This window comes from Nycticebus coucang, chromosome 3 (assembly GCF_027406575.1).
Source record: "Nycticebus coucang isolate mNycCou1 chromosome 3, mNycCou1.pri, whole genome shotgun sequence".
NCBI lineage: Eukaryota > Metazoa > Chordata > Mammalia > Primates > Lorisidae > Nycticebus > Nycticebus coucang.
This window is the reverse complement of record NC_069782.1, coordinates 107,737,376-107,751,793: the sequence shown is the minus strand read 5'-3', so window position 1 is coordinate 107,751,793 and position 14,418 is coordinate 107,737,376. Positions and strand designations below refer to the sequence as shown.

General features: G+C 36.7%; 1 protein-coding gene across 5 annotated transcripts in view; it reads right to left on the bottom strand.

The window, feature by feature from the left end:
• ANK3 (ankyrin 3) overlaps window positions 1-14,418 on the bottom strand; it is a 545,106-nt gene that overhangs the window by 39,390 nt on the left and 491,298 nt on the right. For 3 of the 5 annotated variants that reach the window (XM_053582915.1, XM_053582916.1, XM_053582917.1), the window contains 7 exons: window positions 9,083-9,294; window positions 7,630-7,837; window positions 6,415-6,511; window positions 5,867-6,095; window positions 5,138-5,263; window positions 4,279-4,401; window positions 2,682-2,763 (listed from right to left, as the gene is read on the bottom strand). In XM_053582915.1, coding sequence (XP_053438890.1) covers window positions 2,682-2,763; window positions 4,279-4,401; window positions 5,138-5,263; window positions 5,867-6,095; window positions 6,415-6,511; window positions 7,630-7,837; window positions 9,083-9,294 — 1,077 coding nt within the window. Of the gene's footprint in view, window positions 1-2,681; window positions 2,764-3,807; window positions 3,835-4,278; window positions 4,402-5,137; window positions 5,264-5,866; window positions 6,096-6,414; window positions 6,512-7,629; window positions 7,838-9,082; window positions 9,295-14,418 lie in introns of all 5 variants that reach the window. The other 2 variants (XM_053582914.1, XM_053582918.1) reach the window with 1 other exon arrangement.

The window sequence follows — 14,418 nt, the reverse complement described above, 5'->3', positions numbered from 1 at the left end:
ATTTAAGTACCTACAGTGGGATATGGTGTACATTTACATGTATTTATCAATTGCAAAGTTACCAATTCTGATGCCTTCCCAGAATATTCTTGGGGTTCATGGATACCCTAAACATGGGAACAGCCATGAGACAGACCTACCACTAGGGAAGATAATTGTAATACCAGCATTTCTTCTGAAAATGCGTCAAGAAACACACCAATAAAGTAAACACACTCACTGGGGGAGAGTGAGTACACCTGTCCTCTCTACTTCTACAACTCTAACAAACAAACTGAGCTGATCACAGAGATTTGGAATGCCTGCCAAGGGCTAATGTCCTATGTCAAAGTTGAGTACAGTCTCGCTCCGAGAAAGCACTGATTCAGAATAGTCAATGAAACTTGAAGAGAAAATGAGAATCTGCTCCAGCTTTTTTGCTCCTCTTCATGCTGTGCCCATGCCATTGCTACATACAATCCAGTCCTTGGATTAGCAGCTACTCCCACAAGGGTGAAGATTTTCATTCCTAGTGTACATTCAAATTCAAATACTCAGAACTAGACTTACATATAGAACTACAGGAAAAAAACTCACCTATTCATTATCCCTCTTAGCCATAATTCTCAATATTACGTTGCTTAACTCTTTGGGACATGTCACACTGCAAATGCAAAGCTATTCCTTCATTTCAATGATTTGAGCTCAGTGTCTCAAGAGAATTTATTTTTATAACTACCAGAAACTGGCAGAGCATCTCTCCTTTACTGCTGAAGGCTAACTCCATCAGGCAAAGAAGTCTGCTGAACAACATATAGCTTGCAAGGAACAACCAGCTTACCACATTTTACGCTTTAATTTTTTGCTCTGTTCTAAAGGATACCTTTTATAATGAAGGGAATTTCTGGATCTTGGGCACTAAATTATACCGGAATCTTTTTTTTCTGGGGCCAGGGGAGCATAAAGAAGGGGGTTGGCAGGGATAGAAAAGTGGCATTTACTTAGCAACACCAGTTCAGAGGCCGTGGCGTTGCCTTAGTTTTTAGTCCCATCTTATTCCTTTTGATTCCTCTGTTTACTACCCTTATATGCCCTTTCATGAGATAGAAAAATAAGCTCTTCCTTCTATGAAAAGTCAAGGAACATAAGCTGCATTTCCCTTACCTTAATTTAACCAAAAAGTAACAATACTTTCATAAGTAGGAAAAGTTCAATTGACTTACCACATACCTGACCCTATGATTTAGACATTCCCCCAAACAAACAGCAACCAGACAATGATGGAAATTTGCTTGTTCTAAGGTACCTTTGACCTAAGCAGCTTGTCAATTGAGATGGTCCAAAGATTAAGAATGTTTCCTGGAGTGGTCCCAATGAATTATATAGTGAGGATCTCTGGGGCGAAATACTATTCCAAAGAAAACCTTACCTAATATGTTTAGTTGTATTGAAAGCCATCTAGCTACACATGTACTCTTTCCCTACTTGGTGTCATAATAGGAGTTAATTTCAGCCCTTAATGTTTCTGAAAGGATTTAGACATTTCTGCTAGAAGAGAAAACAGAAATCTGAGGTAAGTGTGGTAGAGCCTCATTTCTCTAGTACTCCCCATTTTGTATCTGAATATATAAGCTTCCCTAATAATCAAGGAGCTAGACTCTAGAAGGTGACGCTAAGACCTCATCTGAGCTGAGTAGGGGAATCATTTCCTGCTGCATATTTTGTAGGTTCTGTTATTCCACAGAAATAAGAATTTAGGAAAGGTAGGCAAAGCCAATGTTGTGGCTGGTTAATTTCCATACGTCCCTGAGCTCAGGAAACTGGGAATTGATGGGAAATAGCTAGGAATGAAGCACTAATTAAAAATTAATTTTCGTGTAAATCCTTCTCTCCATGCAGTTCTCTGATGATTAAAGTGGCACTACATCAATCAAACACAGTGCTGCTCTCAAGACCCTAATCCTGCTGATGGCAGGGGTATCTTGGGGGCTATAGTGATCACCAGAGGTGATGATTGCAAGAGGGGTGGGGCGGGGAGAGAGAATGACTGAATATGACCAAATGAATCTACACCTTCATACTTGCAAGCCAATTAACAATGAATCAAAACAATCATTGATAACAGAAGAGTTTAACCTGGCTAGGGAAGATCAGCCTTAGAACTGATATTTTAATAAAGGATAGAAGAAGTTGGAAGGAGAGCCAGCTGGGAGGGAAGAAAGAAGAAATCTGTGAACAAGTGCTACCTCAAGAAGGTACAGAAATAGAATTCTTATGAAGTGGGTAAAAAAATAATCAGAACCAGAGGTAAAAACTTATCTCTATTAAGAAAAAATGAAATGACAATGAAAGTAACTTTATCATCCTTTCTACCACCCCAAACATATATAGGTAAATATTTTATCTCCTAACAAAGTTGACAAAGTAAAATCAAGGTTTTAAAAGAAAAGTAACTATTATTTAATTAGAAATATCTCTCAATGGTTTTTTAAAAACTGTTTTGAAGCTGTGAGCTACTAGGTGGTTGCATCTCCTATCTTTAGTAATACATACAAAGTATTACTAACATTTCACAATTAGGTTTCCTGCAGGCACTTTTTCTTTTGTCATTTTGTTAATGACATCAAAATTTATTTTGTATAGAAAAAATGTCTCTTCTTATAAGAATCCACATAGATTAGTAAAAGTGTTAGAAAACTCACTCGTTCCAGGCTCAGTCAAGTAGCTGTAGCGCTTACGTAAAGCTAAAGATGCAAAGCTCTGTCGTTTATCTGCTTTCTCAATCTGAAAAAGAAAAAGAAAGAAAGACAACTCTGTTTCCAACTTCCCTGTGATATTTTCACAGTTTTGAAACATTTCGTAGGATGGCAGGTTGATATCTAGTTTATCTTTTCTCTTCTTTTACATTTTCTTTTGAAAAATGTTAATTTCCTACTGCCATTCTGTAATCCCACCCAAATGTCTGAACCAGATCACCATTTAGCAAGAATAAGAGCATCAACACAGCAGACTACAGGGAAGTACAAATAAAAGACAAGCTTTACAGAGACTTCTGATGCTGAGCAGTAAATCTTCCCAAATCCATCCATATTGAAAGCACATGTATCACAAAGTACACTCACTTTATGTGAGCACAGTCAAGGGAAAAAGGAACACAAAGTTTATTACTCCAATTACTGCTGTGGTTTCTGTATGTTAATGATGAAGAGATTAAAAATAGATTAATGGTTTTATTAGAAGTACTATTACTTATTCCTATGGCTACCAATTCTATTTATTATTAATGATATATGGGTTTTAAAAATCCAATTATCATGTAACACGGAAACATATTAGGAGATAAAAGGAAAAATTTTTCTAAAACTTAAGTGAACAACTCTAGTGTTAAATAAACAAAACTGGCCAGGATAAATTTCTTTACTGAGAATATAAAATATTTTATATCACATACAACCTAAGTTAATTTGTACAATAAAATTTCATATAGTTGATGACAAGACAGCAGGGGATAATAAAATGTATATGGAGCTTTAAAAAATGTACACATGTAATTTATACACACTAATCTGTACCATTTTAAAACGTTTAAAGAACTTCAGTGCTTTTTAAATTCTTAGCCAGATTATAATTTTGTTGAATATGTTAAATGACATGTGGTGAAAGAGTGATCCATTTAAGAAAAATACATATCCCCTTGCCTCATGTAAGCGAAGACCTGCAAAATTATAATTTATAGGTTTCCCACACTTCAGCCCTCGCAACTTCTTTTACAGAGATTCAATTTCTATTCTACTTCTGAGAGAATAAAAGCAGAAGTGTTCATATTACCTCATCATCTTGATCTGACTCTGTCTCCTTTTGGTTCCAAGATGCATTGCAGAGACAAGGAATATTATAATGGACAGCAGGGAAAAGAGTATCAGGATATGAAAAGACTGAGTAGGGAGCACAAAATGCAAGCTGATTTAGAAAGCAAAGCAAAGCAAATCAAAAGAAGCCAACAAAAAATATCAAGAACTGTACATCCATGGCAAATTAATGTATGACATTATTTGAAAGCATAAAAATCTATAAACTACCAGCAGAAGCAGAAGCAATAAACAGAGGACTCCATCATACACATTGTAAGAATCTGACACCACAGTAACAAGACTTAGTCAGTCTACACAAGGAGACTAATAAAAGTTGATTTTCAAGAGCTTCAATCATGTTACAAAGCATTCCTTAATTGCATACCAAGGGCCCACTTCTTCAAGACCAGGGAAAGAAAGTTAAAATAAACTAGTATTATAACAGTACCTTTTTATGTGCTGGCAGAGTGATATTTAAGTTGCAAACAGCTGTTTGAGGCAGTCCCTTTGTCGTCTTTGGTTCTTTCAGAAAAGATAGCCGACCACAGGGCTCTTGGCTGGTGTCTCTAATCTATGAGAATTTAAGTAGTTGACAGTTATAGAAAGAGACTTTTCTGAGCATTTTTATCTGTGTAAGAGTCAACTGTGCTTATTTTATGAAGTGCTTTGAGAGGCAGGAAAAGGAAAAGATGATAACAATTACATGTCAGCCAGGGTGGTCACATTTGAACTCGACAAGATTTAGATGCCCGATTCCTAGCCTAAACACAGCAGAGCTGTGTCTAATTGTTTTAACCTGACCATTCATGGTATAGTCTGGGTTATATACATTTTCTTCTTGGTTAATAATTTCTTTATCTCAAAGTTTCAGTTTTTGCAACAGTAACAGCAAGTAATAATAAGACAAATGTCTCATCTCCTTCTGTTCTCTGAGGAAGATGATCTCTCCCAGATAGCCTATTCTTCATCAGACCTGAAACTTGAATACTGTATTTAGATTTCATTGATTGTTTAATTACTGAACATTAACCAGCTATGAAACATTTTATTGTGCTAGATTGTTTGGCTTTACAAATGTTTTCTTAAATATAAACTATTTTTAAACTTTTTAAATGGTAAAGATCGTTTTTTACTAACTGTAAAACTTTACTGGCTTCAAAGTACACTCCAGTAGATCTATGGCAAAATCTGATCTTATTCTTGTAAATTCAGGATTGGTGGATATTTCAAACTAAATAAATCACTAAAACTTTGAAAGAGCATTTCCTCCCCAAATTCACAAAGTTCCTGTTAAAGATATATTTTACCTTAATGGAAAATGGCAGCCTATTTTCTTTGAAAGCATAAAAGTTAAAAACAAGTTGCTGTCCTCCTTTGGTAAGTGGGGCCAGATTTCCATAACAATCAACATAAATAGGTTTTCCTTCCAGAACCTTTTAAAGAAATACAAATTTAATGTTACTTTGAGTTGGACATATTTTGCAATTTTAAGTCACATAGCATTAAAAGACTGGCATGTTTCTACGTCCTATCTATTAGGCAGTTGCTTCTGTGGTGCTATCTGCAATAAAAATAACTCTGTACCCTGACATTCAAGAGTTATAACTGGAAATCATATCATGGGCAGGTACAAAGCAGAATTACATATTTATATTCTGGCAACCTTGAATATGTATAAGAAAAGCCTCTCACCAGTCACTTATTCATATAGACTTTGAAAGCATTTTTTTTGATTCTCATCTTCACTCAGTTTGAAAAAGGAAAATTGTGATGATGTATATAGACAGTGATTATGAAAATAAGTAGCCATAAGAAAATGGATACATTTAGATTTATTGGTACTACACTTTAACCAACTAAGGCAACCCCAAAGACACTTAAAGTAATTTGAGAATGAATCTATATCAGATTTTTTAAAATATAAAGTGAAAACAGTAATGTAGTTAATATTTATAGTAAGTGTTAATATGGCCAAAAAATAAAACCCCATGTTTAGGGAATGTAATGAAACGAATTTGTCTCTGAGAACAAGGTACCTCAATATCTTTGCTTCTTGCAACTTCCTCAAAATTTTCTTGCTGCTCTAAAGTTTTGTCCACTTTGTCATCTGTCATGCAGAAACATCGCAGGGAAGACTCCACAGGATCATTCATTTTGGCAAAAACAACAAACTTGGCCATATATGGAACACATATTAACTCTCTGTATAGTTGTGTGGCTAACCCCACAGTTTCTAAAACTTGATGGCAGTCTGCAAGCCAAAATCTACAAAAACAAAATCAAAAGCATGAAGATGAGGTGACTTAAAAGCCAAATGTTAAAAAGAATTCATGGTTAAAAAAATAGGATATATAAGGGAACTAAACCAAAACATTATTAACTTGTTCATTTAAGTAGCAAAGATATTTGTTTATCAAGCACAGAAACTCTGTTTATTATTTAATAATAATTTTGCTAAACAAATTCTAAGGATTTTTTCCTCCTCAATTAAAAAAAAAAAATCCCATTAGTATTGATTTTTCACTTTTCAATAGGTAATAAAAACTAATTCCTTCGTGCTTTTTGGAATCCTTTATTTCCTTACCTAGCTGAAACATTGGTTGTAAAAGAGACGCAGTCCTTTATAAACGTCAAAGGCGTCGTTCCCGTGATGTCTTCCCACTGAGCCGGAGAAGTGCCCCCTGACAGAACAATAGCAGATATGTTGACTTTATCAGGGGAGATACTCTTTGTGAAATCTTCACCATCATCCTGGTCTTCCTTCTTCCACCTTCAATTTAATGGTGTGTATAAAAAGTAGTTTTCTTCTCTACTCTCCTTTTGTACTTTTACCAGGTTTAGTAAGATCTCCTTGTAAGATCCAATTTTTTAAAAAAATTACTTTTCTGTCTGGGTTCTGACGAATGGTTCTAACTTTAGGCAGCCACGATTTATAAGTATATTTTATAAGGACAATTTGTACATTCACAGACTTCCTGTTTCAGATAGATAATTAAGTCTCTTATTTCTTAAAAAGGTAAAACTCTGTCAAGAAAGTTAAGCAGCAGCTCATTTTGTACCTGGCCATACCATTTAATTTTCCAGGGTAAAAAGAGGAATCAGCTACCAAAATGACTCCTTAAAAAACAGAAACAAAACCTATCTTTAATAATTTTGCATTTGCAGTTAAAATCAGAATGTAATAATCAAAGGATAACCTGGGCTCTGGATTCCATGTGCTTATCACAAAATTTATTCTTCTAAGCCCTGCAAGTTTCATCTGTTAGATTATAACACTATGCGATTAAGTGCTCCGTGGGAATCTATATTCTTCCCCAGTTTCCTGGTGGTTTAAAGTGTGTTGCTAGGTTCACTACTTCTGTCTGGGTTACCAAGAAATTACTTAGATGCTCTTGTAGATTCAATAATACTTTAGTAATCTTAAAATACCTCCATTACTAAAGCAGACCTCATAGAAAGAACAATAGCACTAAATTTTAAATGAGTCATGAGACTAATATCTTTTTTTTCCTCTTTTGCAGTTTTTGGCTGGGGCTGGGTTTGAACCTGCCACCTCTGGCATATGGGGCCAGCGCCCTAACCCTTTGAGCCACAAGCGCCACCCTTAGACCAATATCTTAAAGACCTTATTCTGGGGATAATACAGAGATGATGATGGACAAATAAAACTTTTAGTCCTTTATTTACTACTCTTGCAATATTGACATGGATATTTCAAAGGTTTTACATCTTTGTAAATAAAACCTTTGTGCAGAATCATAGCAAATCGATAAGAAGTACAGCAGCGGTTTAACCAAACCTGTAATGCTACAGAGAAGACGCAGGTTGGGTGTGGTGTCCCCCTTGTATCCATTGGATACACCTTCTCCTGAGGGCGGGGGCACTGGAATGGTCATTGTGATTGGTTTATGGAATTTTCTTCTTCTTGGTTCCACAGTGACAATTGGGCTAAATGTTGCTTTGTTTCCAAGGATCTTTTTCACAATTTCATCTGGAACTGGCTGGGCCTAGAGATAGACAAAGGTCTTTAAATGAGAGTTACATTCTTTTCCATCAGAAAGTTAAGTTATTAAGTGAGAAGGAAAAAACCCCAAACAAATGAAAACCAAAAACAAACGAACAAAAAAAGTTCTTTCTTTTATATCCTTTCTTGCTATTTCAGGAAGCATGAAAAAAAACAAAATAAAATTGAACACTATTGCAGAAACTGGTTAACCTATTTGTCCAATAGAACAAAGACAACACTGGCACGCAGGAAAGAGAGAATTAAATTTCATGTCAGAGAAGCTTCTTAGTCTAATCCAAAGTAAAAGAACAAATAATGAGTTCAGTATATTTTACGGCTTTGCAGGGCATGCAGCAAAACTTTTTTACTCATACCCATATAAAAACTGAAGCACTGGGAATTAAGTAAGAAAAAGACATTCAAAATATCCAAGGATTTCCATTCTACTCTACCAAGCCTAACTTTTCCTTTCGGTGTCTTTGTTATTTAATAAAATAACTAGATATGGGAGATAGGTAAAGGGAGCTTCATACCCCTGAAACTTTAGGTGGTCTCTTTAGCTCCAAGTATTTGCTAACGGCATCCTTGGAACTTAGAGTGCTTGGCTGAGAAAAAAATCCCCAACAACTCCTGTGGGCATGAGAGTCCAGCCTCACAAAAAGAGCATGAACTTTCAGTTAAACTTTTAATTACTATGTTAATTAGTAACACAAATTATTTTGCTTTCCTTATCCAATAAGGAAAATAAAAACTAGTTGAGGCCTAACAGAAATGAATAAATACAAGAAAAAAATCTTTCTTGCCAAGATTTCCAGTAAGCTTTCCAAACCAAATCAAGTTTCAACTGGTTTGGATAGAACCCAGCATTTATGATTTACTTCAATCAGACCACAATACTGATGCTTGCAAGTTTTCGCTTTAACTGTTTTTATGATGTGGCACATTATAAACCAAGTCTCAGCAGCTGCTGTACATACTGGGACCAGTAACTTATGGTTGCAAAAATTATCTTTCATCAGACACCAACTGAGACTTTTAACAAAAAACCCCATAAATATATAACTAATTTAACAAGCCACTAAGCTAATTGTACACTTAAAGCTTTATATGTGAACTAGGTTAATGATTCCCCAAATGGTCTAATTAGCAGTATCATTAAGGATAGTTATGATGACTGTTTCCAGAGCAAAATCTGTTCCCATGATTTCTACATGTAGTGAGGAAAACAACTTTTTGTGACCACTACCTGGAGGCCCACTCGAATTCTTTTCGTTAGGGCACCCTCTGGGAAAGACGCCTGGACGAGGGGCACAGTGGTGCTGCTCAGAATTCCACCTTCAGGACCAATCTGGTTGCTTTCCTGCTTAATCCGTGAAACGACGGCAAAATACTGGGGGAAATCCTTAGTGATGATCCTGCAGATACGCTTTTTCCCCAACTCCTCTGGGCTATCAAGTTCTGAAAACACAAATGAAAAAGTCACACGAATAAGCATAGGTACAAAATACCTTCCAACAAACTGATAGGTAATTTTGATACTAAGTAGCCTAAACAGTTTTTCTGATACAGAGAAAACTGCAGTGACCTTAAAATAATGTCAAGCTTTGCAAAAATATTATAAAGTTATCAGTGTAAGTTATTTGTAGAAAATGTTTTTACTGAGGAAGAACAAATAACTTCAAAAATTGACATGTTACCACATATGGATAAATTCCTACTCTTGAAGAAGGGATATCTCATACTGTGATTATTTTTGATCCTCTGCCCGCAAGCTGCCAAAAGTAGAAGTGAGTCAGAAAAAGTGAGGCCTCACAAGAAAGTGAATAACAACTTGAGACTGAAAGTTCTAGAACTTTATTTGAAAACCTGTTTCAAATATTTTTAAATCATCCAAATGATCAGTGTCATTATCACCAGTTTCTCTCTGTGTACCAGTGGCTCTCATGCATTAAACCCAGCCTGTCCACAAATGGACACACTTCCCTTCTGTCCATGTCCAAACCTACTTTACCCCGTGTAGTCGTAAGTCTGAGAAAAGGTTTACCATTTTCCCAGTCTTTCAGGCTAATAGCGATGACTTGCCTTCATCCATTTTATCTCATGGTCAAAGTCCAGTTGATTCTAATTTGGAAATGGCTCGCTCTCCCACTACCTGTTGTCTAGGCGCTGTGCTAGGTTGCCTCGTTGAGACCACCTCCCAGCCAATGCACCTGTCCTCACTCCAGTCCATCCCTGATAATGCAGCCAGGGGAGTTTTTTTTTTAATACCACATTTCATGCAGAATTATGGTAGGTTTAATCAGAATAAATGATTCATAATTTTTTTCCTTCTACCTCCACCCCCCGATTCATAATTTTTTATGGAAAAAGTGCTTGAGACTAGTCAAGAGTATTTTTTTTTTTCCGAGCTATTATGAGGGTACAAATAATCAGGTCAGAATTTTTGAATTTGTTAAATAGAGTCCTTTTTGTAGTTGTACTAGCCAAGAGTATTTTAGAAAAGTAGTAAGCTTGTGAAGGACAATTTACCTTATAAGATACTAAAATTTACTCAGAAATATCATAAACCATTAAACACACATGCATAAGAATATAATAAATAGGCTTGGCGCCTGTGGCTCAAGCGGCTAAGGCGCCAGCCACATACACCAGAGCTGGCAGGTTCAAATCCAGCCTAGGCCCGCCAAATAACAACGATGGCTGCAACCAAAAAATAGCCGGGTGTTGTGGCGGGTGCCTGTCGTCCCAGCTACTTGGGAGGCAGAGGCAAGAGTATTGCTTAAGCCCAAGAGTTTGAGGTTGCTGTGAGCAGTGATGCCACAGCATTCTACCCAGGGCAACAGCTTGTAACTGTCTCAAAAAATAAAATAAAATAAAATAAAAGAATATAATAAATAAAGAAGAACAGACAAATAGGTCAGAGGACAAGAATAGAGAAATAGATTCAAGGTTTATATATGTATAATGTGTATTTAAGTCATACATTTATTTGTATTTATGTATTATGTATTTAAGTTATATTTAAATCAAAGTCATATTTAAATTTCTAATTAGTGGAAGAAAGTTTATTTAAAAGATATATTTACATAACTGGACATCTATTTGGAAAAACAAAGCTAAATCACTACATCTTATATAAAAATACAAAATTCCAGCTGGATGAGACTTAACTATTTTTAAAAATTAAAATTTTGTCAAAAAATTTAGGAAAGTATGTTTTTGCCTTGGTTATGTGGTATCCCTTCCCACATAAAACTGAAAATTCTGAAGCCTAAAGGGCAGTTTTGACTATACAAAAATGCAAACATTTCCATGACAAAAATAGTAAATTATAAATCATTGAAAGACAAAGGTAGGCTAGAAAAGTTAATAGTCATTCTTGACAAAAGACTCGTATGTTCGATACCAAAGGTAGCTACATATGGTAGCTACAGATGCCAACAGATGACAGCAAAGTAGTAGAAACAGGCCATTCATTGAAACTGAAAACCAGTCTAAATTGTTCAAACTCAATAGTTAACATGGAAATACCGATTCAAAACAGATACACTCACCTTCCACATCCACTTCTTAGATTAGCTAAAATTAAACACTAATAACATCATATCAGTTATCAGAAAATAATCTGGGAGATTTCCTTCATGCCAGGTGAGTGTCAATGGCAGTAATCCTTTGACAATAATCCTTTGACCTATTCAAAATGGAAATACACCTACTATTCGACCCACAAAATGTGATACCTCCTTTATAAGCACATGCAAAGCAGACTACACCGTGAGAAAGCCGGCATTTCCACCAATAAAGGAATGGTTACATAAACTACAGTTCATCCAGTTTGGACATTCCTCCAGCTAGTAGGACAATTCGGATTCATTCATCTACCAAGTATTTACCGAGGGCCGCCCATGTGCAGCACTGGTCTAGAAACTAGGGATATGGGAGAGAGCACATTAAAGCACTCTTGGCCGGGTGTGGTGGCTCATGCCAATAATCCCAGCACTCTGGAAGGCTGAGCCAGGAGGATCTCTTGAAATTAGGAGTTTAAGACCAGCCTGAGCAAGAGTGAGGCCCTGTCTCTACTAAAAACAGAAACAGTAGCGGGCAGAGCACAGTGGTGTGTATAGTCCCAGATACTCAGGAGGATGGCTTGAGTCCAGGAGTCTGAAGTTGCAGTGAGCTATGATGATACCACTGCACACTAGCCTGGATGATAGAATGAGACTGTCTCAAAAAAAAAAAAAAAACAGTCTCCCTCACATGGAAATTGTATTCTAATGGAAACCGGAGCAAAGTAGGCAAATAACTAAATAAACATGAAAAAAACAATCAAGGTGAGGGAATATAATGTGACCAGGAAGGAGGGCCCAAGAGAGGTCTTCATTTGAATGGGATGATATGAGAGGGGAAACCTAGGGAGGAGGGGAGCAAGGCAGGTAGTGAACGCTCAGTATAAAGTTATAAAATGACAAAAGAAATAAGGTGCAGGCAGGCGCAGTGGCTCATGCCTGTAATCCTAGCACTCTGGAGGCCGAGGGGGTGGATCTCCTGAGCTCAGGAGTTAAAGACCAGCCTGAGCAAGAGGGAGACCCTGTCTCTAAAAAAATATCCAGGCCATTGTGGTAGGTGCCTATAGTCTCAGTTACTTGGGAGGCTGAGGCAAGAGGATTGCTTGAGCCCAAGAACCTGAGGTTGCTGTGAGCTATGACGCCATGGCATTCTACCCAGGGTGACAAAGTAGAACTGCTGCAAAAAAAAAAAAAGAGAGAGAGAGAGAAAGAAAGAGAAAGAATATGCATAGTATGATCCTCTTTAGAAGGACAATTGTAATCTGCACGTGTGCACATTTTCGTAAGAGAAACTAGTTACTTCAGAGAGACAGGAAATAGAGCTGGGGGTGGGAATGTAAGAAGAGGCTGGGGGACCCTTCTAGCAGTGGTTGTTTTATTTATTAACAAAGGTAAAATTCCTAAACTTCAGGGGATGGCGGGTTGGGTTTGTCTCTCTTGTTTACTACTCCTATGAGCCTTTCCTCTTACCTCTGACACACATCCTACTGTCTGTAACTATTAATATTTCTGCCTCATCTATCAAATACATTGGGTTGAAATCATGGTTTTTTCCAAATAAAAAGTGTAGAGTGCCAAAATAAATGATTAGATAATTGCATCAATGCCATCTTTTCATTTTAAAGATCAACCACTAAGCTCTGAGATAAGAGGATTAAATTGCCAACTAGAAGGGAAATAGGGTTCCACCTAGGCCAAAATGAGCCCTTGACAGACTTTTATTATCAAACATTGGCTTCCCAAATGGAACAATGACTATAAAATTATTTTCTACTTTAAAACAGAAAATGCGACCAACGGGGAAAAAAGGAAACTGGAATTTTTATCCTTTTTGCCACCCGAAGCATCTCTTCCTCTCCAATCCAAACACAGAGATTCCAGGGAGGAAAAAAAGATAACAAAAAAGGTTAGTACAGAGAAACAGAAAAGAATGGGAGGAGGGTTTTTCACTGTTCAGTAACTGATATTGGAAATAAAGCCTTTCCACACAGAATGAACGTATTTCCCTTGCCATGATTTTGCTTCTTAAGAGAATGAATTCTCGGAGTTCAAACCTCATGCTGCAACTGAAAAAGTTCTGATAATCTGTTTAAATTGCTGTACAAATCATTGTCAGCAAATATTTTCTCACTTCAGCTATGAAGTTGTCATTATGTTCTCCTTCAAAATGGCTCGGGACTCCTTATAGTTAACAGCTATTTAAGACTCTTCCATGAAATTACATCTTTCAAACAGGACAGATTTCCTAACTCTGCAACTAACAAGCTGCGTATCCTGTGAGTATGAAATTTACTCAAGATCAGTCTGGGCCCACCAGAGGAAGTGAGACATCTTTCGGGGAAATGGCAGTGTTATATACTTCTCAGCCATCTGTGTGTGTGAGTAATGGGCATGCACGTGTGAGTATATGTGTGCAAATTATTCATGAGAACTGAAGGTAGAAACTGCTATATCACCCCGAGAAATTATAATAGCGATGAATTGGGAAGAACGTCCATATAGTGTAATGGAGGTAGGCTGACTGCATGTCTTCTCTACAATACAGTATTATCTTTTTAGAGACATTAAAGCCATCTCTCAAATATAAAATGAACATGAATATTCCAGAGATAGCAGCTGAGTGGCAAATGGAGAAGCTCAGCTTTTTAACTACATGACCAGAGTTCTTAGGGGAAGTTGATCAGTGCCCTCACACTCAACTTCTCACATCTTTTAGGATTTGCCAGTAGCTCTAGGTTGTATCCTCCCTAGTTTAAGCTTTCAGCAGTTTTGTCACTATTAAAACTTGCATGATATTGACCCTCAATGTACATTTAACAGGTGTTTTGAAGATAAGCCTCACAACTCAAAGGAACAATTAATGTGGGAATTTCGGGCATTGCAGCAGGCAAGTGGGAGCAGTTAGGGTCCCATGTTATCATCCTTTAAATTAGAACCACACTGTGGCCTTCTTTAATACTGAGATTTCTAGGTCTCTGCATGCTGAAATGGAGAAACAATATCATCGCCGTCTCCT